Source organism: Castor canadensis, chromosome 11 (assembly GCF_047511655.1).
Source record: "Castor canadensis chromosome 11, mCasCan1.hap1v2, whole genome shotgun sequence".
NCBI classification, from domain to species: Eukaryota; Metazoa; Chordata; class Mammalia; order Rodentia; family Castoridae; genus Castor; species Castor canadensis.
The window spans coordinates 417,637-443,381 of record NC_133396.1 but is presented as its reverse complement, the minus strand read 5'-3'; the positions used below and the strand labels follow the sequence as shown (position 1 = coordinate 443,381).

At 48.5% G+C, this 25,745-nt stretch overlaps 1 protein-coding gene across 1 annotated transcript in view; it reads left to right on the top strand.

Moving 5' to 3' along the window:
* The first annotated feature begins 745 nt into the window (after positions 1-745).
* Positions 746-25,745, top strand: part of Tbcd (tubulin folding cofactor D) — a 147,113-nt gene continuing 122,113 nt past the window's right edge. Inside the window, exons 1-7 of the mRNA XM_074044806.1 lie at positions 746-1,048; positions 2,225-2,275; positions 8,904-9,001; positions 9,997-10,098; positions 10,606-10,752; positions 11,143-11,198; positions 16,073-16,205. Coding sequence (XP_073900907.1) covers positions 850-1,048; positions 2,225-2,275; positions 8,904-9,001; positions 9,997-10,098; positions 10,606-10,752; positions 11,143-11,198; positions 16,073-16,205 — 786 coding nt within the window. The 5' untranslated portion in view covers positions 746-849. The remainder of the gene's footprint in view (positions 1,049-2,224; positions 2,276-8,903; positions 9,002-9,996; positions 10,099-10,605; positions 10,753-11,142; positions 11,199-16,072; positions 16,206-25,745) is intronic.

The following is a 25,745-nucleotide window of genomic DNA, read 5'->3' as shown; positions in this document are numbered from 1 at the left end:
AGGGAGCTGTGCAAAGTCACGGGCTGGGTTTTGCTCAGGCTAATGTTGGCGCCGCGGACCGGTCTGCGGCTGGGGACAGGCAGAGCTGGGACCGCAAGGTGGTTCCCACTTCTGCGGCGGCAGTGTCACTCAGCCAGGGCTCGGTCTGGATCGCCCATTCTAGGGGGCTTGTTCCCGGGTGAACGCAGGCCAAGCGAGTGGTAGCCCGGCTACCAGGCTGTCTGGTGGCCAAAGCGGTTGGGATGTCAGGTCTGTCATCGCTTAAAGTTTGCCGCCTGGATCTTCCCCCTTCCCTCTCCTTCTTCCTCCTTCCCTTGTTCCCCCCTCCCCTTCCTCTCTCCCACCCCCTATCACACGCGATCCCCGGCCCCGCCCAGCCCACTCTTCCACAAACTCAAACCTCAGCCGCGATCAGGCCCCGCGCATTGGTGCCCACCCCCGCGCCTCGGAAATTCCCTCCCAGGCACTCAGGCCATTGCCCCACACACGCAGACCGGTCTCCTGCTCCAGCCACAAACTCAGATCCCGCCTCGGATCAGGCCCCGCCCCCAGCCCCGCCCACAGGCCAGACCCGCCCCCGAGCAGGCCCCGCCCACAGGTGCAGCCCCCTCTCATGCGCTTAGGTTCCGCCCGGGCTCCTCTGATCCGGGTTGGTCAGCGAAGGGCGGAGGCTCCGCCCTCCCTCGCGGGAGGTCCATTTGCACATGCGCCCTCCTCACGCTGCGCCGCCCTCTCGCGCGCTCTTTTGGCGGCCGCCGCGCTCCGTAGCCGGGTCGGAGGTCGCAGGGTGGGGCCGGCAGCTGGCGGGTAGCATCTTGTAGCGCTGTGCTGTCCTCCGCCGGGTCCGGGATGTCCCTGACAGACTCGCCTGCCGCGATGGCTCTGAGCGACGTGTCCGCCAACGAGGAGCCTGAGGAGGACGCGCCGGCCTGCGGCGCCGCCCTGGAGGCGTTCGGCGAGGGCGCGGAGATCCGCGAGCTGCTCGGCCGACTGCGGGCGGTGCACGGCGAGCTCGTAGCGCGGGAGGTGGCGGAGCAGCGGTTCCGCGGTGCGGGCGGGTCCGGGGGCGGCCGCGGTGACCCTGACCGGGAGGGCGGGATCGAGCTGCCCCCAGCTGTCGCTGCCGGAGGGCAGCGTGAACTCCCCCCGCCCCGCCCTGTCCCGGGACCAGAACAAAGCAAGGCCCTTTGGGACCGCCGTGCGGACCGGGAGGAAATGACAGCAGGGAACCCTGCCGCCGCGAGCCTGCCGGCAGTGGGCACACGACCAGGCCGTGGCCGGGAGGGCTGCGCCGTGTGCAGCAAGGACCACGGCTGCAGGCAGGGCGGAGAGTGGACGGTGCCAGTGGGTCCCTTGGTCAGTCGTAAATCCTCCACGTTTAGACAGTCTGCGGTGGATGATTTCCAAGCGAGTCCTTAGAGGGTGCATTAAATGAGACCATGTTTTGTGTGGGTCCTTTTAGCTAAAGAAATCTGCATAATGTAATCTTGCCTTGCTTGGTTTGGAATGATGGCACGCATTGGGAACTGATGACTTCAATGGTTCAATTACCGGTGGCCGGCGGGAGAGGCAAGGGTTTGAACCCTGGCTTTGTCACTTGGACTAGTTACTTAATAGCTCTGAGTCTCAGTTTCTTCCATTTAAACTTGGATTCTTGATAACAGTACACCCCGTGTGTTGAGGTTGAGGTGAATACCCAGGGATCAGTAAATGCCTGTTCTCCCATTCCTAGGAGGCAGGCAGTGTGATCACTTGTGGGGGTGTGTGGTAGGTGAGAGCTGCACAGGCAAAAACAGGCCGGATTGGAAAGTTTCACCTGCTGGTAGGGGTAGAATGCGGATGAGGGCAGGTTAAGGAGGTCACCCAGTTATGGATTTGAAAATTTATTGAAGTGGGTGGGGCGGTGGAGAGTAAGTGAAGGAAGGAGTGGGGAGGAGACCCAGTTAGGGAGAAAGGGTTCAGAGGAGGTGGGAAAAGAGGACCTAAGAGCAAGTCAGGAGCAGGACACCCTGCCACAGTGGCCCTCAGGAGGGTGGTGGAGACACTCTCTCCAGGAGGCCCCTGTGGCACTTGTCATTGAGAGGTCAGGTGTGTCCCTGGGAGCTGCAAGGGCTGGGAAGTTGGGGAACTACCCCGTGGAAGTTACCTGTGGACAACAGGTTGTCTGATGCTTACATACATGCCTGGTTTAGTAATAGTTAATTTTCATTTTGTTTCCTTTTAGTAATTATGAACAAATACCAGGAACAGCCTCACCTCTTGGACCCACACCTTGGTAAGCATAGAAGCTGATGACTTAAAAAAAAAAGTTATTAGCATATAGTATTTGCACAGGGGATACATTGTGGTATTTACATGTATGCTTATAATATCTTATACTTACCCCCTTCATTGTTCTCCCTCTTCTTCCCTTCTTCTTAGAACAAGTTCAACAGGTTTCATTCTTCTATTTTCATGTATGAATACAAAATACATCCACCATATTCACTCTTATTCACCCTTTGCTTATGGTCACCTACTTCCCACTGGTGCCCACTCCTGGAAAAGACCCCTTTTTCCCTCCTCCTCTTTACTTATTTATTTTTTTAATGTATATTGATAGTCCAAGGGGGTTTCACCTTGGTACTTTAGGTTTGCGCTTATCAAATTAACCCCCTTCCCTAATGTACTCATTCTGTGCCACCATGTTAATATTCAGCAATAAAGCTGATGACATTGATAGTTCAAGTACAGATGACCAGGAAGGCCTTGGCATGGTGCTGGCACCTGTGTGCGTAGCTAGCAGAATGTGTCAAGATGAAGTGTCCTCCATGATTTGTCTTATTTGCTGGTTTATTTATTGCAGGTTTTACAGACCTGTGATAGTAACTTGAGTTCAGATATCACTTGAGGCTGTGTGCAATGTTTTTGAGCCACTGGGTCACGTGTTTCATGAGGGTCCCCCATTTCACCCATGCAGCAGTTCAGGAAGGTAGCTCCTCTCCATTTAACAGGTGGAGACACCGAGGCTTGGTTTCACTACTTTAGTATAAGGGGAGTGACGTTTTTGTTTGTTTTCCATTCTTTATATTTGAACCAGTTTCATACTGATTAAAAGTTTTTTGAGACAAGGTCTCGCTATGTAGCTCAGGCTGGCCTCAAGCTCACCATCCTCCTTCCTCAGCCTCCCAAGTTCTGGGTTATAGGCATTTGGATTTTTTCTTTTGTTTCTACAAAGTAACACATGCTCTTGACAGTGCACTTGGGGTGGGGGTAGGTAGTAATGGTCACTGGGCTATGAGGACAGGTACATGGAGTCACATCCCAGCTCCAACCGCTCAGGTGCCCAGCTACTCTGTGCCTGGTGTCCCCATTTGTAAGATGGTTGGCAGCACTGCATGACTCATGAGGTATACAGGCCTGCCTGCCCTCTCCTGTAAGTTGGGGGGTAATCCTGCATGCTTCATAGGCTTTGCAGAACTGTGTCCCCACTTGTAAGGCAGGGGGAGGGGCAGCAGGCATGCCTTGCATGTGTGCAGACCTGCGTAAATCCTGAAGTCTCCTTCAGCATGTACATGTGTGTGGTCTGAGGGTCCCTCCTGGCATTTTTGGTGGTCCTGGGGATTGAACTCAGGGCCTTCTTGCTAGGCAGGCTCTCTTCCACTTGAACTGCACCTGTAGTCCTTTTGCTTTGGTTTGCTTGTCAAGGGTCTTAGGCTTATGGTCAGGGCTGGCCTTAGACCTTGCTCCTTCCACGTCTGCCTCCTGAGTAGAGGGCATTACAGGTCTGCCCTACCATGCCTGGCTGCTGCTGAATATCTCTTTGCTTCTAGCGACAGGATGTGTACATGAGCCTTCTGAGCTCACTGTTTCAGGCAAAGTAAACTCATTTTCAGTCTTGGTTGATAGCTCTTCTTCTCCATCTGTACTGACAAATCCAATGACTGTTTCTAGAACCTGAAGTTTCATGAGGATGTGACTTGCTCTAGGCCTTTTTTCTCATGCTGGACATTAGCTGGTCAGTTCTGGGCCGAAGACTTCATCTTTGGCAGGTGGACTCTGCCTTCTTTTTCTGTTGTGCTTGTGAGGTGGATGGAGCATGTCTGGTAGTCATCCCAAGTTGTCCTTAGCTTTTTCTTGTTGCACTGCTTTTTTTGCACATAGAGGATATTCTTGAGTTTGACAACTCTTTACCTTCTAAGAGCTCTGGTCCTTGGCTTGGTATCTCAGAGTCTAGTTCTTAATTGGTTTTCCTGCCTAGGGGTGCATGAGGCTTCTGTTCCTCTTCAGTGGGTACCATGTGATTGCATTAGCTTCCAGCACTAAGTGTTTCAGGTTTAGCTGTCCAGAGAACTCTGTCCCGTCTGTTCTGGATCTGTGCTGTCGAGCATTTGTGATACAGCTGGTGGCACCAAGGAACTGAATTTTACATTTGGTTTAAATTTAAAAATGTGGCTAGTGGCTATGGTGTGCACTGCTGCAGAATAGGTGTCTGGTCTTTGACCAGGGTGGGAAGGGCTGAGCATGCACCTTTCTGTGTGCTGCCTTTGACAGTCAGTCCCTGGTCTGGTGCTCTCTTGACCTCAGACTGTGCTTCTGGGCTGCCAATCAGCTTCCTCAGTCTCCCTGCTTCTCCACTTCCACGGCACTGCTGATGCCTCTTGGCTATTGTTTCATTTTGTATTTGCATTTTTATTTATTTATTTTTATTATTGTACTGGGGGTACATCATGACATTTACCAAAGTTCTCACAATATACCATAGTTGAATTCACTTCCTCCATCATTCTTCTTTATCCCCTCATCCCCTCTTTTCCTGGAACAGTTTCAGCAGGTCTCATTTTTCCATTTACATTTTATTCTTGATGGCTGTTTTTCTGTGCTGGCGGGGAACTGAGGCAATCTCATATACTGCCATGAGTGGCCTGCTCTCTGGTTGTTTGTCCTTGCTTAGGTGTTGTGATTGCTTTTGGAGTCTCTCCAAAGCACAGGACTTCTACCTTCTTCTACTCCCTGAGTCCTTTCCTTTGGGATCAGCTTAACTGTGAACTTTGGCTTTTCACGTTTCTGGTTCTCTCCATGTTTAAGACAGTAAGTAATCAGAAGCTCCCCTGCTTACCTTTTGTGAATTGGAGTTTCCAGCCCATCTGTCCTTGAACAGGTTCTGGTGGGCTAGCTCTGTGTGGGGCAGTGTGGCAGGTTGATGGGCAGATGCGCTCTGAAATGGAGTGAGTTGCTGCAGAGTTCTTTCACCTGAGGACATTCCCCATACAAGATGTGAGCACCCTGCGTCTGGGCACTCTTCTCTTCCTCCTGGAAGTTCTCACGTGTCCTGAGCATTTGTTCGGTTTTGTCCTGAGGTGAGCTCAGTGCTCCTCCCCGCCATGGGCTGAGCTTGGAGTCCCCCTTGGCTTCTCCTCTTCTCCTCTGGAGCTGCTGACCTGTCTGCCTTTTGGAAGTCCATCAAACCTGTCTCTTCCCATCCTGTGCTGGTCCTGGGTTCTTGGGCAGTCAAGGCAGCTGTGTGTGGACACCTGTGCTCAGTTTTGTCTTCTTGGATTTGGACTTTTGAAATCTTTACCTATATAAACACAAGTTTGTCTGTGGAAGAGAAAGAAAAGCATGACATTTTTTTTTCTCATTTTACTTTGTTGTTTCCTAGTAAAGGTGAACTACGTTTTACGTTTATTCATTTATTAAATTTATTTATTTATTTATTTTGAGATATGGTCTCTCTATGTAGCCCAGACTGGCCTCAAACTTGGGATCCTTCTGCCTCAACCTCTTGAGTGCTAGGATTACAGCCCAGGTCCCACAGCTGGTGAATGTATTCCTGGGATTTAAACTCCCCTGCAGAGCCATTCATGTTTTGCCACGTGGAAGATGGGGTCCTTGGAGGGGCCAGCTGCAGGGAAGTGACTGATGTCTGGTTGAGGGGCTGTCCTAAGCAGAGGGTGGAGGGCAGGGGGTGCCCAGGCCTCATCTCGGAGTGAGTCTTGGGTTCCTGGCAGTCCTCATGGAGCAGATGTGGTTGCTCCTCATGAAGTGAAAGGTGCTGTGTCACCGCTTTAGGTGACAGCTTTGGACCTGCAGTGCTCCCTGGGTTGCTGGAACCTCTCTGTGCTGGAGCACAGAATGGGATGGTCACTGGGCGCTGTCCACAGTGCTGAACTTTTTTTTTTTTTTTTGGTCAATCTCATCTTCTGGGAAATAAAAAGGGAATAATGATGGTGGATGCTGGTCCTTTCTTTATGTCCTAGGTTGTGTGTGTCTGATTTTGCCCTTCAGTGTTATGTGTATTATCTACTGATGGTTGTCAAACTATCTCTCTGCCTTTGTTAGACAGGTGCTCTACCACTTGAGCCACGTCTCCAGCCCAGGGTCTTCCTTCATGTTTGCCTTTGGTACTGTGCTTAGAATTTAATTTTTTTCCAAATTGGTTACATAAGGCTCATTCATGGAATAATCCAGCAGCCCCTCCCATCATTCCCATCTCAAGTCTGTATTTGGTACTCACATATATAGCCTTGGTTTTTAGATCTTCTCTTCTGTTCCATTAGTCTCCATGTGTGCTTTTGTTTTGTTCTTGTTGGTTGCTTTGTGATATATTTTGTCTTCTATCTGACCATCTTGTTTTCTTGAGTGGTTTTCTGTTTTTGGGATACTGGGGATTGAACTCTGTCCTCTGGATGCTTGTGTAAGGTGGTTGGTAGTGCTGTTTATGTCCTCACTGATCTGTTAGCTTGCTCCTAACTCTGGGAAAATCAAAACCTCTGGTTTCTCTTCTCAGTGCTCTCAGTTTTTGCTTTATTGTGAAGCTCTGTAATTTGTTGTTTGCATGTACAGGATTGTAGAGTCCTCATGATAAATCAGTCCTTTTGTCAGTGTGAAATGTCACTTGTTTTTCTGCCAGTCTGTCTGCAGAATATTCACAAGGTCTCTTCAGCTCTCTCATGCTGGTGAATTACTTGGTGTATATTTTCCTTCCTTGTCTTTATTTTCATGTTTGGTGGTTAGGTTTTCCTGTGACTCTAGCCTGACAGTCCTTGCTTTTTAATTGGAATCTTTAGGCCATTTTCATTTAACATGGTTATCAACATGAGTGGGTTTAATCTACTCTCTTGGGTCTTGTTTTCTACTTTTACCATCTCTTTTTTTGGTTTTGTTTCTTTTTTACTCTACCATTGTCTTTTGTATTAGTTGGACACTTTTTGGTATTTTATCTCCTCTGTGAGCTCATTAGCGATTTATTTTAAGTGATTACTCTAGGATTTATAATATGCACCCTCAACTTATTACAAGGTATCCTGAGATAATAGTGTATCTTTTCATGTGTAATGTGAGAACCTTTCAACTGAATTCTTCCATTTCTTCCTCTTGTCCTTTGTCACACATTTTACTTATGTGTTTGTAAACAGTCATTTTTCAAAGAAATTAAAAGTGAGACAAAGTCTGTAATTACCCATGTAGTTACCATTCCCAGTCTGTTTTCTGTACATCACAGCTTTCCCTTTGCTATTCGCTTTCTGCTCCCTTCTCAGTGCCATTTGCTTTCAGTTTGAAGAATTTAATATTTCTTTGAACTCAGTGCCATTTGCTTTCAGTTTGAAGAATTTAATATTTCTTTATTTCTTCTGGTGTAGACTTATTGACAATGAAGTCTTAGATTTCTTTTTTTTGTTAGTACTGGGGTTTGAATTCAGGGCCATAAGCTTGCTAGGCAGGTGCTCTACCGCTTGAGCCACACCTCCAATCCTTTTTCTCTAGGTATTTTTCAAATAGGGTCTCACATTTATGCCCAGGCTCGCCTGGACCATGATCCTCCTACTTATGCTTCCTGTGTAGGTGGAGTGATAGGTGCATGTCACCATATCCACCTTGTTTTTGTTTTGTTGAGATGGGGTCTTTCAAACTTTTCACCTGGACTGGACTTGAGCCTCATTCCTCCCAATCTCCATCTCCTGGGTAGCTAGGATTACAGGTGGGAGCCATCATGTCCAATTTAGTCTCACACTTTTTTTTTGTGGTACTGGGACTTGAACTCAGGGCCTTGTGTTTGCTAGACAGGCACTTTACCACTTGACCCACTCTGCCATCCCTTTTATGTATTGGGTATTTTCGAGAGACGATTTCATGAACTATTTGCCTGGACTTGCTTTGAACTGCCATCCTCCTGATCTCTGCCTCCCAAGTAGTTAGGATTACAGGCATGAGCCACTGGTGCCCAGCTAGGTTCAGCTTTTGATAGTTTTGTGCACCTTTGGTTTTGAAAGATAGAATGTTGGATATAGAATTATAGGTTGACAGTTTTCTCCTTTGGTCCTTTAAAGGATGTTCTCTCCTATCTTCTGGCTTGCACCTTTCCTGACTAGAAGCCTGTGCTTATTCTTACCTTTCTTTACATGTAGTATGTGCTGCCCTGAGCTGGTGCAGGAGACAGAAGATCTCTGAGCCTTTCATAGAGCTGGACTGGTGCTGGAGACATGAGGTCTCTGAGTCCTGCATGATCCCTCTCCCTGCACTTTGTTCTAAACATGGCCTCCCTGAGGACAGGGGATCACTGAGCCCTGTGTGACCCCTCTCCTCCTTTCTTTTTTTTTTTTGTCTTACTGCATTGGTTTAAACCAGATTATTGGTAAGTCATAGTAGTTGTAGGAGGTGTCTTGTGTCAAGTATGGTATCAGAGTCACCAATTTTTGTTAATTTCCTACTTTTTCAAAGTGGAGGTAAATGTTGTACTAAGGCAAATACCCTTTCAGAGACAGCTAAGATGAACATATATTATTTTTCCTTTGCTTCATTGGTGCTAGGTTACGTGGGCTTACTAACATTGAACCATTCATATGTTCTAAATGAAATATTTTTTATTTTGTTCCAATATCATATTGATGTTTAATTTTATAGCAATATCTGTCTTTCCCTAGAATGGATGATGACCTTGTTATTGGACATGGTGCAAGATAAGACATCTCCAACCACTCTTATACATTTGGCTTTCAAGTTTCTGTACATCATCACCAAGGTAATGTTTGCATGGTACTGTAGAGTTGACAAGACACTTTCTTCACATACTTGGTCCAGAAGTTACCCTTAAAATGTTATTTTTTGAGGACTGGCAGAGTAGCTCAAGTAGTAGAGTGCCTGCCTAGAAACCATGAGGCCCTGAGTTCAAACCCCAGTACCACCAAAAAAAAAAAAAAAAAGTAAACGAACAAAAACAAAAAACCCAAAACAAAACAAAATTAAAAAAACCTCAAATGTTATTTCTCTAGAAATATGGTTCTCAGACACAAGTTGTAGTTTCATTCTCTGACTTTTTACCATACATTGGGGGTTTGGATCTTAGTGATGGGGAGGGGAGTCCTTTGGCTGGAACAGAAAGTTTCTCACAAGGGAAAAGGAGAAGAGTTTGGTGGAAATGGAAGTCTTCTCCCACTTGAGTGTGTGATGAGTTTCCCAGGCATCTGCTGCCCTGCAGGTTCTGAGGAAACAGTTCTGGGTCTTTGGGCCCCTGCTGATGCCCATGTGCTCACCAGACTTAAAGTCAGGGAGTGACGGGGAGCTGTTGCTGCATGGAGTTTGTGGTTCTTGGAGCATTCCTGCTGTGCACAAGGAGAGGCCCTTCTCTGGCAAGAGAACACTGGGCATTTTTTGAAAGTGTAAATGGGGACCTCTGAGGTTCATGGGAACTTAATCTTCATAAATGTCAAAGGATAATCTATGAACAAAATGGAAGCAAAAGTTTTTACTTTGTACCACATCTGTATTACTGAAGAGCACAATAAGATTCTTAGCCAAATTGGAATAGAACACACTGAATGAATAGATGATTAGGAAGCAAACAGAGTTAACTTTCTTGTTCCTTTGGTCTCACTAAGTAGTATCATTGTAATGGGGCAGAATTCTCTTTGGTCATTGTGGGGCATAGTGGGTGTTTTTCTGATGAGAGGAAAAGTAATTTTTCTGCTTTCTGTATTTTCTAATTATATAATATTTCAATGTATTTTTATTTGGAAGGTGCGAGGGTATAAGATATTTCTTCGGTTGTTTCCTCATGAAGTAGCTGATGTACAGCCTGTGTTAGATATGTTCACATATCAGAACCCTAAAGACCATGAGGTGAGTGCTGCCCTCAGCCTCCTTGCTGGAAGCTCCATTCTCCTGTCTCCTTTGGTTTATCTTAATGTGTTTTGTATCACTCCCCCCACTTTTCTTTTTTTCTTTTGGATTTCCAAAAGTCTTTACACATGTTGCTTTAAATAGTTCTCCTTTAAAGTATGCCTTTTATTAAAAAAAAAAACAAATCTATTTCTTATAACTCACAGCGTGACTTGTGCTGGGTCCCCAAGATTATCCCCAGACCCCTCTATACCCAGGGAGACACACAGGACTCAGCCCAGAAGTTCTGTGGACGATATGGGACCGATGGCACTTAAGGGCCTGTGGGTGTTGGGTTGGCAGGGAGAGCAGCAGGACCATCTCTGGAATGTGGCTTTCGCTATGTGGCCCAGGCTGGCCTTGAACTCCCGATCCTCTTCTGAGTGTTGGGGTTATGGGTGTGTGTTACTACCTCGGCAGCTCTGTTTTTTATATAGAAATCGTTCTGACTGTGATTTAACTCCTTAGACATGGGAAACCCGCTACATGCTTTTACTGTGGCTCTCTGTGATCTGCCTGATCCCTTTCGATTTTTCACGTCTTGACGGGAACCTGCTCTCTCAACCCGGGGAAACACGAATGCCCATCATGGATCGTATTCTGCAAATAGCAGAGGTAAATATGGCCACACAACAGTTACTGGTAATTGTGTCTTCTTTCATGCTCATACTGTATTAAATTAGAGTTCAATTATGTAAGCGTATTTCTTTAATTGCCATTATTCTTTTCAGTGAGGTAAAATCCCACCTTAGTGTATTTTGAAATTGTGATAATTCAAATAGAGCTCAGGATTAATTATCTTAGCTAATCTCATTTCTTCATAGATAATACAACTACTTTGTTAAGCATGGTAATGACATTTAAGAGGCTTTAGGATAAGAGAAAATAAGAATTTATTTTGCATTTAATTTTCAACATCGCATAAATAATACATGATCATTGTAGGAAACCTAGAATATGATGACAAGACAGAATATTAAATTGAAACCTGTCAAATTCTTGCAGTCCTACTTGGTTGTTGGCGACAAGGTGCGAGATGCAGCTGCTGTCCTTGTGTCCAAGTAAGTCCTGCTGGCTGCCTGGGCTGTTGACTGATGCTGACTGGTGCTTGAGAGGGTCTGTGGCACACTGTTGTTTTTGAGTGTGTTTATTAGTCCTCAGATGAAGGCCCTCAGGGTCTTTTTGTCTCTCAGATCCTCTTGCTTTCTTTGGGGAACACACCGTGTTGGTTGGGCACAGAAGATACCCAAACCTAAAGTGATTGCCTTCAGTGCAGATTTGGGGCTTGTGAGGTTACCTGGCAGGCCCTTGGACAGGAGTGTAGTCCTAGATCAGGTGCAGCCAGGATTCCCTGCTGTGTGGTGAGGCCTTCCCATGGGAGGTGTGGAAATTATGAGCCCTTGAAAGTCACCTAAGAAGCAGCTCATGCTGTGGTCCGTACTGATCATGAGTACACTCAGGTGTATATGGCATAGATGAAAATCCCCACCAGGGCTAGGGATGTGACTCAGTGGTAGAGCTGCCCCTAGCATGTGTGAGGCCCAGGGCTGGACCCCCAGTACTGTGTGAATGCGTGTGTGCACACACACACACACACACACACACACACACACACACTCTTTCTGTATACATGAAACCACAGACAGGGGAAGATATATTCCCTGAGGCCTGGGTAAGATGACCAGCACAGCCTGCATGAGAGACACCACAAAGTGTGTGTGAAGGCTGAGTGCTCCTGGCTTTGTGAAATTGGAGAGTGCTGGTGTTTTAAGTGACATGGAATTTAAGTACTTTTATAGTTAAATTAGTTAGATACTTTGGCATTTTTCTGCTGCTGTGTTGGGTGAAAGTTGGTAATAAAGCCCTGTGGTGGTTTTCACTAGGAAATGGTTGGCATCTAACTTGGTGTACAGTGTGACTTTGCTGTGTCCACTCTGAAGGTGGAGGAGACACTTTGTAGAGCAGCTGGGAGTCCTGGATGCCATGCTGGAAGGCACGGTCCAGTGTGAGGTGGGGGCCTGAGAAGGGGAGAGGAAGGAGCACTTATGTCCCCGGGAGCCAGTGAGGCCCTTCCTTGGGACACCCTCATCTGTGAGGAAGAAACTCCCTGGTAGAGGCTGCTCCCTGCTTTAGCAAGGACTGAAAAGATGAGAGGTTTCTTTATCTTTATAAAGGTGTGGTGTTCACTTTTTGTCACTGTGCCAAAACACCTAAAAAAAGGGAGAAAGGTTTATTTTGGCTCAGGGTTTCAGAGGTTTTTGTCACTGGTGCTGGTTCCTTCATTTCTGGGCCTATGGTGAGGCAGAGCATCGTGGTGGACAGGGTGTACGGAGCAGAGTTGCTTGTCTCGTGGTGGCCAGAAGCAGAGAGACAGGAAGGGGCCAGACAGGAGGTACCGTCCCTCCAGAGTGTGCCCCCAGTGATCTACCTCCTAGTTAAAGTGATCACCTCCCGATCACTTTATGACTATCAGTGGATGAATCCACTGAGGAGATCAGGTCCAATCACATCCCAAAAGCACATCTGCTGGCAATCTGGTCTTTAACACATGAGGCTTTGGGGACACATCCGGTTCAAATAGTAATGAAAAATAATGCAATATTTTAGAACATGCCCTGGGGGTGCTGCCACTTGTGTCTTGCTGACTTGGCTCAGCTTCATCCTTTCCTGAGGAGGTGGTAGGATGTGAATGTATTTCTGTAGGGCATAGCACAGCTGCCCTCCTGATTTGTCACTAAGGTTATAGTTCACATGAAACTTTGTACCATTCCTGCTGAATACTCAGGATGAATGTGGAGAGAGGGTGTTATGGGTTTGAGATGCAATTACTGCAAAGGTTGAACAAATTGGCCAACTGGGTAGGAATCCTACAAATGTTTGCTAACTTTGTTAAATGAAAAGTAGTATCTGTTTTATTCTTTTTTTTCCTAGCTATTTTTTTGTTAGTATGTATCAATTGTACAAAATAATGAGTTTCATTGTGAATGGCTTGTTATTCTTAGGACTAGCATAGTGATGTGGTAGATTTATGCTAAGCTTGACTCTGGAGTGTCTGTAGAGTGGGAAGGCAAGACCCTAAACCTTTATTCATTCCCTGGGGTCCTCCAGGAAAAGTGACAGCTGGGAGGGCTCCAGCGCCATCTGGTGTTGAGCGGAGCAAACGTTTCTCTCAGTGGAGCTGGTTTCCATATGGGGACAGAGGAGAGTCTGGGTCTTCCCTGGGTCTTCCATGTGAAAGCCTGGTGTCAGATGCACCAACACCATCCCTGGAAGGAGTCCACCTCTGCTTGGCTCCCATGATCCTCAGTTGTCTTTTTGCTTTTTGGTGGGGGTGTGAAAGGTGGGGCTTTGTCTACAGTGCTGGGTGGCCCTGTGGTTGGTTGGTGGAGGCATTGCCTGGCTGCCACCTCCACCCACTGCAGCATCGAATGCCCTGCTCAGCCTGCGGCTCTGGAACTGCACCTGCTTCCTTTAATTAGCTGAATTTTTAAACCTGGGCTTCCTGTGACTTTTTTTTTTTTTTTTTTTTTTTTACATTTTTTGAAAATAATTTTTTTTTGAGGCACTGGAGTTTGAACTCAGGGCCTCAGCCACTTCTTGTAACTCTTAATGGTGTTAAATTGTTGACAATACATTTAGATAGAAGTGTGGCCTTATTAAAACTTTGCTATAGAAAAATACAGCTTCAACAAATTAATTAGTCAAGTAATTTTTGAGACAAGGTGTCAGTCACTGGGTAGTCCAGGCTGGCCTTGATTTGTGATCCTCCTGCCTCAGCTGCCCAAGTGCTAGGATTACAGGTATGCATCACTATGCCTAGCTACAGCTTTACTCCGTATTAGTTTGAAAAAGTAGCTTTTTTTAACCTTTTCTTTTTAAAAGCAAAGTGTGCTGGGTGTGGTGGCATAGGCCTGTAGTTCCAGCACCTCGGAGGCTGAGGCAGGAGGATTACTTGAGCTAGGAGTTCGAAGCCAGAGTAGCTAGTGACACCTTGTTACCAGAAACCCAGTTCCCTGGCCTCAATACCAGTTCACAATTTACAAATAACAAGAGCAGGGTTTTGAGGAAAAGGAAATAAGGTTTATTATTCCTCAGGCAAAGAGGAGGACAGGGGAAGTCAATCTCTCAAACCTCTGTGATCCCACTTCTGAGAGAAAATGCCCATCTTTTAAAGGAGCGTTCAAGGGCTCAGGTTGACTCCGTGGCCCAGATGCATGTTCACCATGGCTGCTGGCCTTGATTTTCCAGGTGCCTGGTGCCACTTCTCTGAAGCTGTATGTGGTGACTGGCAGGTTTACTGCTGTGGTGGTCAGTAAGAGATAAGGGGTAGAGAGCTACCTGGTCTAATTGGAGAGCAAAGGGAGTTAATCTTTGTTACTGGATTCTCCAGAAATTGAACAGAGAATGTTAGTTTAAAAACTGGCCAGCATGCAAGCTGGCTACACAAAAAGTTTTTCTCTTTTGTGGTCCTGGTTACATTATCCCCACTGTCAATTTATTCCTTCCATTTCTATGGAAAAGAGGTGTCACAATCATCTGTTTTCTGTCTTTAGTTAATTCTTGGGCCCAAGTAAGGAGACAGTGCTCCTCAGCAAAAACAGCTTTTAATCACCGGTTGGGGTTATTGGCAGCCCTGCTTCTGGGTAGAGTACCTGTCTGTTCGTCTTGGGGGTCAGGGTAAGGATCTATCCCTGATTCCTCCCTTGAGCTCTAGACATACAAGGCTCTTCAGTGGGTGTTGCATGTGGAGTATCCAAATTGGATCTCTCTGTCCTTTTGTCCTCCTCGCCTCCCTTCTTTGGAGATGGCCTCACCCATTGGAGAGGAACCACTACAGTTGACAAACTGGCACCTCTACAGCTCTTTCCTCCTACCCAAGTGTCCTGGAAGTGCAGTGAGGATATGAGTCAGACCTGCTGCCTGTCTCTCCTTGGCTACCTGACCTGCCTGGCCCACCTGGTTCACCTAGTCCCCTCTGCTTCCTGCCTGGGCTTCCTTTTTATTCCTGGGATCCTCTCAGCTCCTTCTGCCCCTGGGACAGCTGAGCTTTCTACCCAGCTTGTGGCCTTTTGTGTCCAGTTCTCTCCTTGCAGGTCTCCTTGAGGTTATCCTTGTGTCCTTCTGGGGAGGTAGCACCTTATCTTGTTCCTCCTTTTCCTCGCTATTTCCTTCTTGATGTCTCCCCTACAAACATGTGGGTTGCATTTCTCCCAGTGTCAGCCCTGGGAGGGCAGCACCTTACCTGTTCTCCTCCTGGCAGGGCCAGTCTCCAGTCACTGAGCTAAAGAGCTGGGTACTGGCCTGGGAGCTGCCAGAGGAGGAGTGGCGAGGGACTGGGGTCTGGTTTGTGAGCTGGAGGATGGCACTGTCCATACCCTGATAGCTGGGTGTCTGTGGGAGGAAATAAGTGTGCAGTACAAGGTTAGGGGGTAGACATTGGAGGGGAAGGATTGACCCATGTGGGTTTGTTAGAGTAGGTCCTTGGGGTAGGGCTGGCCCCTGGGCCATGGTGGTTGTGGGAGAAGGTCTCTGGCTGGGGTTGGCCACTGCGTCCTGAGGTAGAGAGGAGCAGTTGGGAAGAGGGGAGAGGCTGAGAAGTTAGCAGGCACTTCCTGGCTGTGGTGTGGACAGAGGTGTCCAGTGGTTTGTAAGGGTATGGGGTGAGTTGGGGTTCAGAGAGGAGAAGGTGAGGCAGTGAGGCCTGTGTGTGGCCTGAAAGATCCTGGTGGGGAGTTGGCTACTGGGGCCATGTTAGGCAGTAACTTGGTCTCCCAGAGAGAGGAGCAGATGAAGGAGGCCCCATGTGGGCAGCTCACATACAGAGGGACCTAGCACAACTGGGAGGATGCATGTGTTTGGGTGGGCAGTGGGATATGGATGCACTGTCAAACTGGAGCTTATTGAGCTTCTCCTGCATTCCTGTTCCCTCGGACAGGTTTATCACACGTCCCGATGTCAAGCAGAGGAAGATGGATGACTTCCTGGACTGGAGCCTGTGCACCTTGGCCCGGTCCTCCTTCGAGACCATCGATGGCATCATTACCATGGATGGGACATTGCAGGCCCTGGTAAATACTGTCTGCTCTGTACCTTGGGGACAGCTTGTGAGGCTCTGGGGCAGCAGGGATTGGAACTTTCCCTGGGCTATGGGGTATGGTTCACCTGGGATTCCTTGCTGGAATGACAGGAGCGTGGTAGGAGTTGTTTGCCTCGCCTGGCCCTGTTTCCTTTCCCACTGTTGAGGCCTGCCTGCATAGGTGAAGGCTGTGGAGCCCTACATTGCCACCAGATGGCAGTGGTGCCTGAGGAGCTGCAGGCAGGCCCTTAAGTGTTTTCTGCTTAGTTTTGTTACAGAGCACAATTATTGGACCCAGCCCTAGTAAATAAGTTAAAAAAAAAAAAAAAAAGGCAGATGGTCTGAAATCTGATTTTGTTTAATACGTGGGTTCCAAAGATGTTTCTAGCATCTTTGTTTAAACATACACCAGTCACCCATCAGGTGTCTGTCGATGTCTTACCTCCTGCCTGTTGATGGCTTTCTGCTTTGCTTGTTTGTTGTGTGGCTTTTACTGCTGACAAAATATCCATGTGAATTCTGCAGAAAGGGTAGGATCAGCATTCTGGAGGGTGTGGACAGCCCTCCAGGGCTGTGGGCTCCCGGGTCAGCATTCTGGAGGGTGTGGACAGCCCTCTGGGGCTGTGGGCTCCCGGATCAGTGTTCTGGAGGGTGTGGATGGCCCTCTGGGGCTGTGGGCTCCCGGATCAATGTTCTGTAGGAAGTGGAAAGCCCTCCAGGGCTGTGAGCTCCCAGGGCAGTGTTCTGGAGGGTGTGGATAGCTCTCTGGGGCTATGGGCTCCCGGATCAGTGTTCTGGAGGCAGTGGACAGCCTTCCAGGGCTGTGAGCTCCTGGGTTGGTATTCTAGAGGGCATGGATGGCCCTCTAGTGCTGTGGACTTCTGGATCAGTGTTCTGGAGGGTGTGGATAGCCTTCTGGGGCCATGGGCTCCAGGATCAGTGTTCTGGAGGGCATGGATGTCCCTCTGGGACTATGGACTCCTAGATTAGTGTTTTGGAGAGTGTGGATGTCCCTCTGGGGTTGTGGGCTCCTGGGTCAGTGTTCTGGAGAGTGTGGACAGTCCTCTGGGTCTGTGGGCTCCCTGGTGTGCTCTGGAGGGTATAGTTGGCCCTCTAGGGCCATGGGCTCCAGGATAAGCAAACCCTCCCACCCTACTCTTTCTTTGATTTCAGTGGGTGAGATTTGTTTGAGAACTATTCTTGTCCTTGGAGGCTGAGAAGCCCTGCAGCCAACTCAGGACAGCAGGCCCTGTGGAGCATGTTTGAATGGAGGCAAACATCCTGCCACCCAAGCAGGATGGCATCTCAGTGTCTGCTTGTCTACCTGCCTTGCCGTGCAGGTTCTAACATACAGTGGGAGGCCTAAGGGATGGATAGAGAGCAGGTGGATCTTGGTAACCCTGGGGTGGACAGGCGCCAGGGTGAGGCAGATAAGCTGAGGCTCACTGGACCTCACATCCATTGCTGTGTCTTGGCTGTGGGAATGAGGAACATTTGGGTGTTTGTTTCTTTCCAGTTATGTTGCCATTGTTTTCAGGGGGCTGTCTTTCAGAACACATCAGAAAGAAACCTGGGAAAACATTTCCTGCGTCCTGCACCCCTTCCATCCTAACTCATGGATGTGCTGTGCTACAGCAGTTGAAAATCAAGATTTAATTCATGTACCATGAGCACTTTGCCCCTTCCATGAGTAGTTCAGTCATTGTGGCCCACTCACAAGGTGCAGCACTGCCACTTCCCTCCACCATGTTATCACCCTTTGTCACACAGTTCTCTGCAGCCTCCAGTGACCACTGACCTGTGTCTGTCCCTGGAGTTGCCTATTCTGAACAGTCACATGTATGGACTCATATGGTCTGTGGCCTCTCCTGTCTGGCTTCTTTCACTGAGCACAGTGGCCTCAGGGTTCACCCACCTGGTGGCATTTGTCAGTGTTCTCCTTACTAGGGCCAGAGAACATTGTACTGTATGGCTGCTTTTGGCTATGGTATGTATAAGTTTGTAGATAGTACTGAGGGTCTCTTGTACTCTTCCCCAGCTCATAGTTTCTTCTTTTTTTGTTTTGTTTGGTTCTGGGGATCAAACCCAGGCCCTTGTACATGCTAGGTAAGCACTCTACTACTGAACTACACCCTCAGCCCTGGCAATAATTTTTTAAAAACTTCAAAAATAGTTTTTGAAGTTTTTTTTTTTTTTTTTTAAATTATGTTTGCTTATCACTCACATCGATGAAATGCAGGTGCCTTCTTGTGCAGGCATCTTTGGGGTTCACTAGTCCAGATACACAGCTCTACCCTGGGAGGCTCTTTTTGCTGCTGTATGGGCACCTAAAGAGGATTTTGCTGTGATTTTTAGTTTACAACTATAAACATTCTCTTTTTCTTTTGGTGGGATTGGGGTCTGAACTCAGGGCCTGCACTTGCAAAGCAGGCACTCTACTGCTTGAGCCACAACTCCAGCTCTGACTTTCAATTTAATTGCTGCAGTGGAGGTCAGTGCAGGCTGAGGCTGACCCTGTGAGGAATCTTGGTGGGGAGGAGTAGGGTGAAGTCACATTGTGCTACTGTGTTGGGTGGATCCTGGGGGAGGTATACACTTTATTCTGGTGAAGGATGGTAGATTGAGATGGTTAATTGAAGGAGTGGGTATAAGTGGGTTCTCATTTTTTTTGGCATGAGTCTTACTGAAAAGTCTTAGATCAAGAGAACAATGGAGATGATAAAGTAAAGCTGGAGCCTGTTGATTCAGGTGACTCTGCAGGGAGGGGGTTGGGCCTGTCCAGAACTTGGGTGCTGCTTGGTGGGGAAGCAGGCATGGTTGACCTCAGGTGAGTCAGTGTTTTAGACCACCTTTGCCCAGTCAGCAATCTTTTTTTTTCTTTCCTCCTTCTTCTTTTCTTTTCTTTTCTTTTTTTTTTTTGAGACAGGGTCTTGCTGTGGAGCTCAGGCAGGCCTCAAACTCAGGATCATCCTGTGTCAGCCTCCTGAGTGCTGGGATTTCAGGCCTGCACTACCATGCTGAGTTTGCAGGTTCCATTCTTTTGGACTCCCAGGGTCTCCTGCAGCCAGCTCCTTGTCAGCCTGGCCCCAGAGTTTCCCTCCCTTGCTCTGATCTGCCCTCTCCATGGCCTCATGGAGGTCAGGGTCCAGAGGGTCAGCATGTTGCTTTCCCAGGGAAGGTGGGCTTCTGTGAAAGATGATTGTGGCCTGCAGTATTCAGGCCACCATGGAGGACTCAGAGGTCATCCTGGCCAGTGCTCCTGCGCTCATTCCTTGGAGCCCAGCAGCCCTTCTTGGCTTGGGGAGATGATGGTGGCTGCTTTTTGTCTAGTTCTGCACAGCTACTTTTTTCCCTTTTTGATCATCTTGTTGCTTGTCTCTAGATGGTTCCTAAGTTTTCTGTTTCTCCTTCCCATGTGGCAGGTGCAAGGGGCACAGATTGCACTCAGACACCCAAGGACAGGCAGGCTCCCTGCCCCGTCCCTGCTGGCTGTGCGAGTGGGTTAGGATTTCTTTCAGTGGTGTAAACCAGTCAGACAGGGAGGTGCTTTTTATTTGAATATCTCCAAGTTCCATGTCGGGGGAGAGTTTTCTTTTTTCCCTTCCTCCCGAGGTATAAAAAGGTTACCAGAGGCTTAGAAAAGCTGAGCCTTTTGTCCCCCAGCCTGGCGTGTGTGGCAAAGGAGGGGGGCAGAGTGCCGGGGCAGTTTGGCAACATCACCTCCGCTCTATCTAGAGAGATTTGCCGTGAGCTATGGTGAGCAATTGTCTGACGCAGACAGCTGAAATCCTGGGAAGTGGATGAATGAAACTGCTGTGGAGCAACAGCCCTGGTGGCCCGGCCTCCCGCAGCTCTCAGTGCTGTCCCGACCCTTCCAGCATCTCCCCAAGGCCCTGCTGTTTCTGGGAAGCCCAGGTCTTTCCAGAGCCAGCCTGTGCTTCCCCTTCTCTTTTGAAGGGTCAGTTGGGTCTGATCGAGGCTCCAGGGCAGGAGGAAGTTGCGCTGAGCTCAGAGGCGGAGCGGTTTCGCTATGGGCTTGTTAGACCTGCAGGCAGAGGGTTGGGTGTCCTGTGCATGATGAAACTTGCAAGTGTATTGTGCTTCAGGATTGCATGTTTCCTTTGATGCACTTGGCTTAGTTTTTATCCACCTGTTCATTAGTGTGGGTTAGGCGAAACAGGTGAACCCTGAACAAGTCCCATCGAAACTGGGGTTGGTTTTATTTCCCTCGAAGCATGGGCCTCTTGTAGCGATGAGTTTTAGCTCTTGTGGGAGGGAAACAAGTGTTTGGCAACCTCATCATTTCACTGGGGGCCCCTTTACTCTCGCTTTGTAGAACACCCTTTGGTTTAGTCCCACTTTGAATGTACATTTGCAAATTAAAGAAGTTTGAGGAAGACACTATTAAAAATAAAGTGTTTGTCATTCGAATGTGTTCTCTCTCTGTTTACCTGTGGTAGTGTGCACTCGTGGTCTTAACACTCAGGTTAGAAGGTTCTGATCATTGTGTGGTTTCTTTCTGTTCCCTGTGGTGAGGTGGCTGTGAAGGGGCAGGAACTTGGGCTGCTGGCAGGGAAGGTGCTGCTGCCTGTGTGGATCACATCTCCTCTTCACAGTGAGGAACTTAAGGCTGGGGATGTGACTCAATAGTGGAATGCTCACCTAGCATGTACAAAGCCCAGGGAATCCCAAGAACACCAGGGCCCACAGGCCCACCCCAGCCTGCTGTACAATGCCTGCCAGGAGACTTGTCAAGGCTTCTGTATTTCTTGCATGTGGTTTAAAGGATAAGAAGGGTCAGGAGCCCAGGTATGGGCAACTGTTGACCAGATAACCCAGATGGGCAAGTCGGAGGGGTTGGCACTGTGTGTCCTGCTTGGATCTGTGTTGACTCTGCCTGGATTCCATCTTTCCTGTTGACCTGAGGCACAGGTGAGGTGCCTTGCTCCATCGGGTTGGGACTTGATGTGACAAACCTTTCTTGTTTCAGAGGTGTGTAGAGGTTAGTTAGTGTCTGTCCTGCTCTTTAGACGGAGAACAGCCCCTCATCTGGGCTCCATCTTCTCTTGTGGGCTCAGGGCTCACATATGCCCAGGATAGGTCATCCACATGGCCTTTCAGTCATAGTGCTCAGGACAGGGTTTGGGGCAGAGAAGATATGACAGGAACATTAGGATCTGCATGTTGAGTGGTGTGGTCCTGTGGGTTTAGGCTTACAAGTCAGGCCTTTGCAGGCTCCTTGTGGCTTGGTTTTTTTTGGTGGTATCAGGGTTGAACTCAGGGTCTCATGTTTACTAGGTGAGTGCTCTTCCACTTGAGCTATGCCCACAGCCCTCCTTGTGGCTTTAAGTGGATGTTGAGCAGCCAGCTGTGGTGCTCTGGTAATTTTCTGTCACTCAACATTTTGTGGGTATGAGTCCTGTAGGGACGAGTGTGGTGCCACATACAGGCATCACAGGGTCCCACACTTGAAGGGAAGGGATTGTTAGGTCACAGACCTTGTCCTCCTTGTCCCTCAGAGAGGAATCTGCTGGTGTGAGCTGAGTTGGCGAGTATCTCCTGTTGGTCCTGCCCTGTGGCCTCTGCTGCAGGCCATCTGAGCACCACAGTCCTGCCTCTTCCCTTCCCTCTGTACTGGCCCATCCTCATTCACAGGTGTGTGATATGTGGCTGCCCACGACTTCCCTCTCATGTACACATCCCTCAGGCTTTGGCCTTGACTATTGACATCTCATCCCTGATTCGCTTGACCTGTTTCCTGATCTCTGTCCTTGTTCTAGAGCCCTTGTTCTGTGGACCAGTGGGTGTACTTGGGGCACCTCCAGACCCATGGTACTCCCACCTGTTGTCCTGCCACTTGTGCATGGAAGCCTGACAGTGACTGGGGTACTTGTGTCCACTGTCTCTGTCCCTGTGTATCCCATGCCTGCCATGTAGATTTATTTACTTCCATGGGTTCCTTCTCCTGTCCAGAGCACATCAGCCTCACCTGGCCATTTTTCTCTCATTTCATCCCACAGTGTAGCTCCTTGCTTTACTTTGTCCTCATTAGAGTCCATCTCCTCTGGACAGGAAGGGGAGCTGGCCCACTCTCTAGTGTCCCTGTGGAGGTAATGACCCCACACCTAGGAATCCCCAATGCTAGCTTGCAGCTGTGGGTTCTATGCCATCAAGGCAGAGTTCCCTGTGTACGGCAGAGCCATCTCTCAAGAGAACAGGGAGGCACCCTTTCTTGGGTCTCTTCTTTGTTAAAACTCTCCCGCTTTACTCACAGAGAGTGGGAGGGAGGGAGAAATGGAGCAAAATAGAGCCCGAGAGAGAAGTTGCTGAGGGTCAGGCCTGGGAAGAATGGGCAGGGGTTCCTTCTGCCCATGAGCTAGGGTTGCTGACAGCTGAAGTACCAGTGGGGCAGTGGGCTCACAGTGGGCCAAGTTCCCCTAATGAGGGGACTGGCACTGTCTCCATGCTCGTGTCCATCAGGGAGCACAGCTGAGGGAGCTGTGAGCACCTGTGACCCTGTCTGGTCATTGGAGAAGTTAGCCTTCATGGCTAGTGGGTTGGGCAGCCCTTATGCTCTGTCAGCAGCACTGTGGGTGTGACTGTGAGTGTGGCTCTCTGTTACTGTGTTGCCTGGGAATCAGCTCCTTTGAATGGCTATCTCTGCACCTTTCTTGAAGAACTTTGGGCAGTTGACACTTTGTTCTGAAAGTCAGTCCTTTCCATGGGTCTGTGAGCTCTATGTTCTGTGTTCTGGTGGATGATGTGAGGCTCTGCTGAGTTGTGTTAGGCCCTACCAGGCACATCCTCCATCCTGCTGGCTCTCTGCTGTCCTGTGTCATGGTGACTGTAGGAGGGTGCTCTAACTGTGGAGCAAGTCTTGTGTTGTTGGGAGGGTTCTCTGTGGGCCCTTTTTGATCAGCCTGATAGTTTTCAGCAGTGGTGTTCTTGGCCCTGTGTTGACTTGGTGGCTGTGTGTGTGTCCTGCTGCCCTCAGCATGTCAGCAGTCCTGTTCTAGAGACATGGTGTTAGTGCAGCCTCAGCTGTCCCCTGCCTGTTCTTCCTTTACTCCATGTGTTCCACAAAGGACTGGCATACATGTCCCTGAACAGCCAAGTCTCAGGGTCAGAGCTGACCATGCCTACATGGCGCCATGCCGGCTCAAGCTCCTCAGCTGTACTGAGTGCCCCTCCACATCCCCTGCCACCTGGCTCTGCATGCATGTTTCCTGCCTCTGAGCCTGTGGGCTCACTGGGCTTAGGGGCGTCACATCATCAGGGCGCCCTCATCTCTGGGCTGTGTTCTGCAAAGTGGGGCTGGTCCAATAGTGCAAAGGTGGCCAGAGATCTTGTGACCTGATAGCTGTTCAAATTAGAATTGCTCAGTACAGTGTGCAATCTTAGGGGTATGTGTGTTAAGAGTACCGTGTGTTGATTAAATGAGGTGAGAAAGGATGGCTATTGACGATAAGTGGGAAGTCTTCCTCCTCTCTGAACTAACTTTCAAGCTAGTTTTGCCTCTGTATCCAAGTGAAGGCCCAGACCGTATTGGGCACAGAGCTGAGCCAGCCTGGGCCTCCTACCCATGAATGTGGTCTGTGTTTGTCTGATGCTCCAAGACTCCAAACGTTGTCACATTATCATGGGAAGGTAAACGCTATATGTGATTATTTTGATCATTTAAACATTTTTATGCAAGGATTTTTTTTTTTTTTGGTGGGATTGGGATTTGAACTCAGGCTTTGTGCTTGCAAAGCAGGTGCTCTACTGTTTGAGCCACACCTATAGTCCATTTTTCTCTGGTTATTTTGGAGATGGGGTCTCACGAACTATTTGCCTTTGCTGGCCTCAAACCTCAATCTTCTTGATCTCAGCTTCCTAAATAGCTAGGATTATAGGTATGAACCACCAGCACCCAGCAAGGATAATTTTTGTTTCTATATATACATACTTAAAAAACTTTATAATTTATTTGCTACAACTATATCAGAGGTAGTATATGTGTATGTATATAAACGTATGTATATATCTATATATCTATATATCTATGTGTATATATATATACATATATGTATGTATTTGTACTTATTTATTCTTTTTTTTTCTTGTGGTGCTAGGGATCAAACCTAGAGTCTTGTGCATGGTAGGCAAATGCTGTATCACTCAGCTATATCCCCAGCAGGAGAAAGTACAGTTTTTCTTCTGGGCCTTTGCTGATTCTAATCAGCTGTTTTCCTCAGCCATTGACAACTCAATTTCAGCAGTTATGCTTCTCATTTCTGGGGACTCATTTCTTCCTGAGGAGAGACTTCCCCCCAACCCCCCGACCCAACCCAGGCCTGTCCCTTAGTGCAGCATGGTGGCTCCACCTGCATTGGGTCCTGTCCTGGGTCTGAGCACTGCCTACCCAGCTTCAGCTTCTTGCTCTTCTCAGCATGGTGGCTCTTCAAGGTGTCCTCACTTTTATTTTTTCTAGCCAGCAGATGTGCTGGAAATTTTAATTTTCTAAGCTCCACCTTGTGGAAGGAGGCTCTTCCCCACAGTGCTATGGGAAGGGGCCTGGCAGGTGAGCTGATGAGGGTGCCTCTACATAGTGCCTTTGCATTTTGAGAAGGAGGCCATGAGGTTTTGGCTTCACTGCTACCACAGAAAGCTCACTGGCCTGGGCAAGGTCCTGGCCGTTTTCTAGGTAGAGCGCAGCCTGGAGCTTGTTGTGTGGGTATTGACGATCCTTTTCTGCTCAAGTTTTGTCTCCATGTATGCTGTGTCCATGAGTGCTTTGTAGTGCTGTCACCGTCAGTTTGTTGAGCCTGTCATGGTGGGGGCTGCCTCTTACTACTGGGACTGACTCAGAAGTCTCCTGTCTAAGAGTTGGTGTAGGTAAAACACCAACAGGTCCTCCTGAGGGACCAGAACAGGGCCTGCAGTGAGGTGCCTGCTGTCACAGAACCCCTGTGGTCTTGGTAGTCAACCCTAGTGCAGGCCAGTGGTCACAAAGTTGGATAGGTGGACTTCTCAGAGGCCTTGTGTTGCCTGTGAGAGCCACACCTATGCTGGGGTGCGGGACCTTTCTCCATAGGGCCTGGGGTGGAGTTGCTTTTCTTGGCCTGGATTTGGTAGTGCCTCCAGGAGCCTCAAACCAGCACCTCCTGCTTGGCAGCAGGGTGAACTTGCTCCCGCGTGGCTCAACAGCCTGTCATTTGCAGGGCTTGGAGAGTATGCCCTGGGGAGGGGAAGCTGGCTCATACATCGCAGAGAAGCCAGCTTGGGTGGGTAGCGATCGAAAGGTGCAGTGGTTTAGGATGATTACTGAGAAACTCATTTTGTTTGCACCTTGTGCTGTGCTAGTTTCTAGAACAACAAAAGCAGACTTTCGTGGTTGCTTCTCTCTTCTCTGAGTGGTGATTTTCTCTAAACTGTTGGTGGTGTAATTGCTTTGGTGTTGCCTGTGCTCTTTGGTAAGTGGCTCTAGGTTGGGCTCTGCTTTAGCTTCCATGAAAGTGGGTGTACCTCCCATTTTATGGCTTAGTATGAA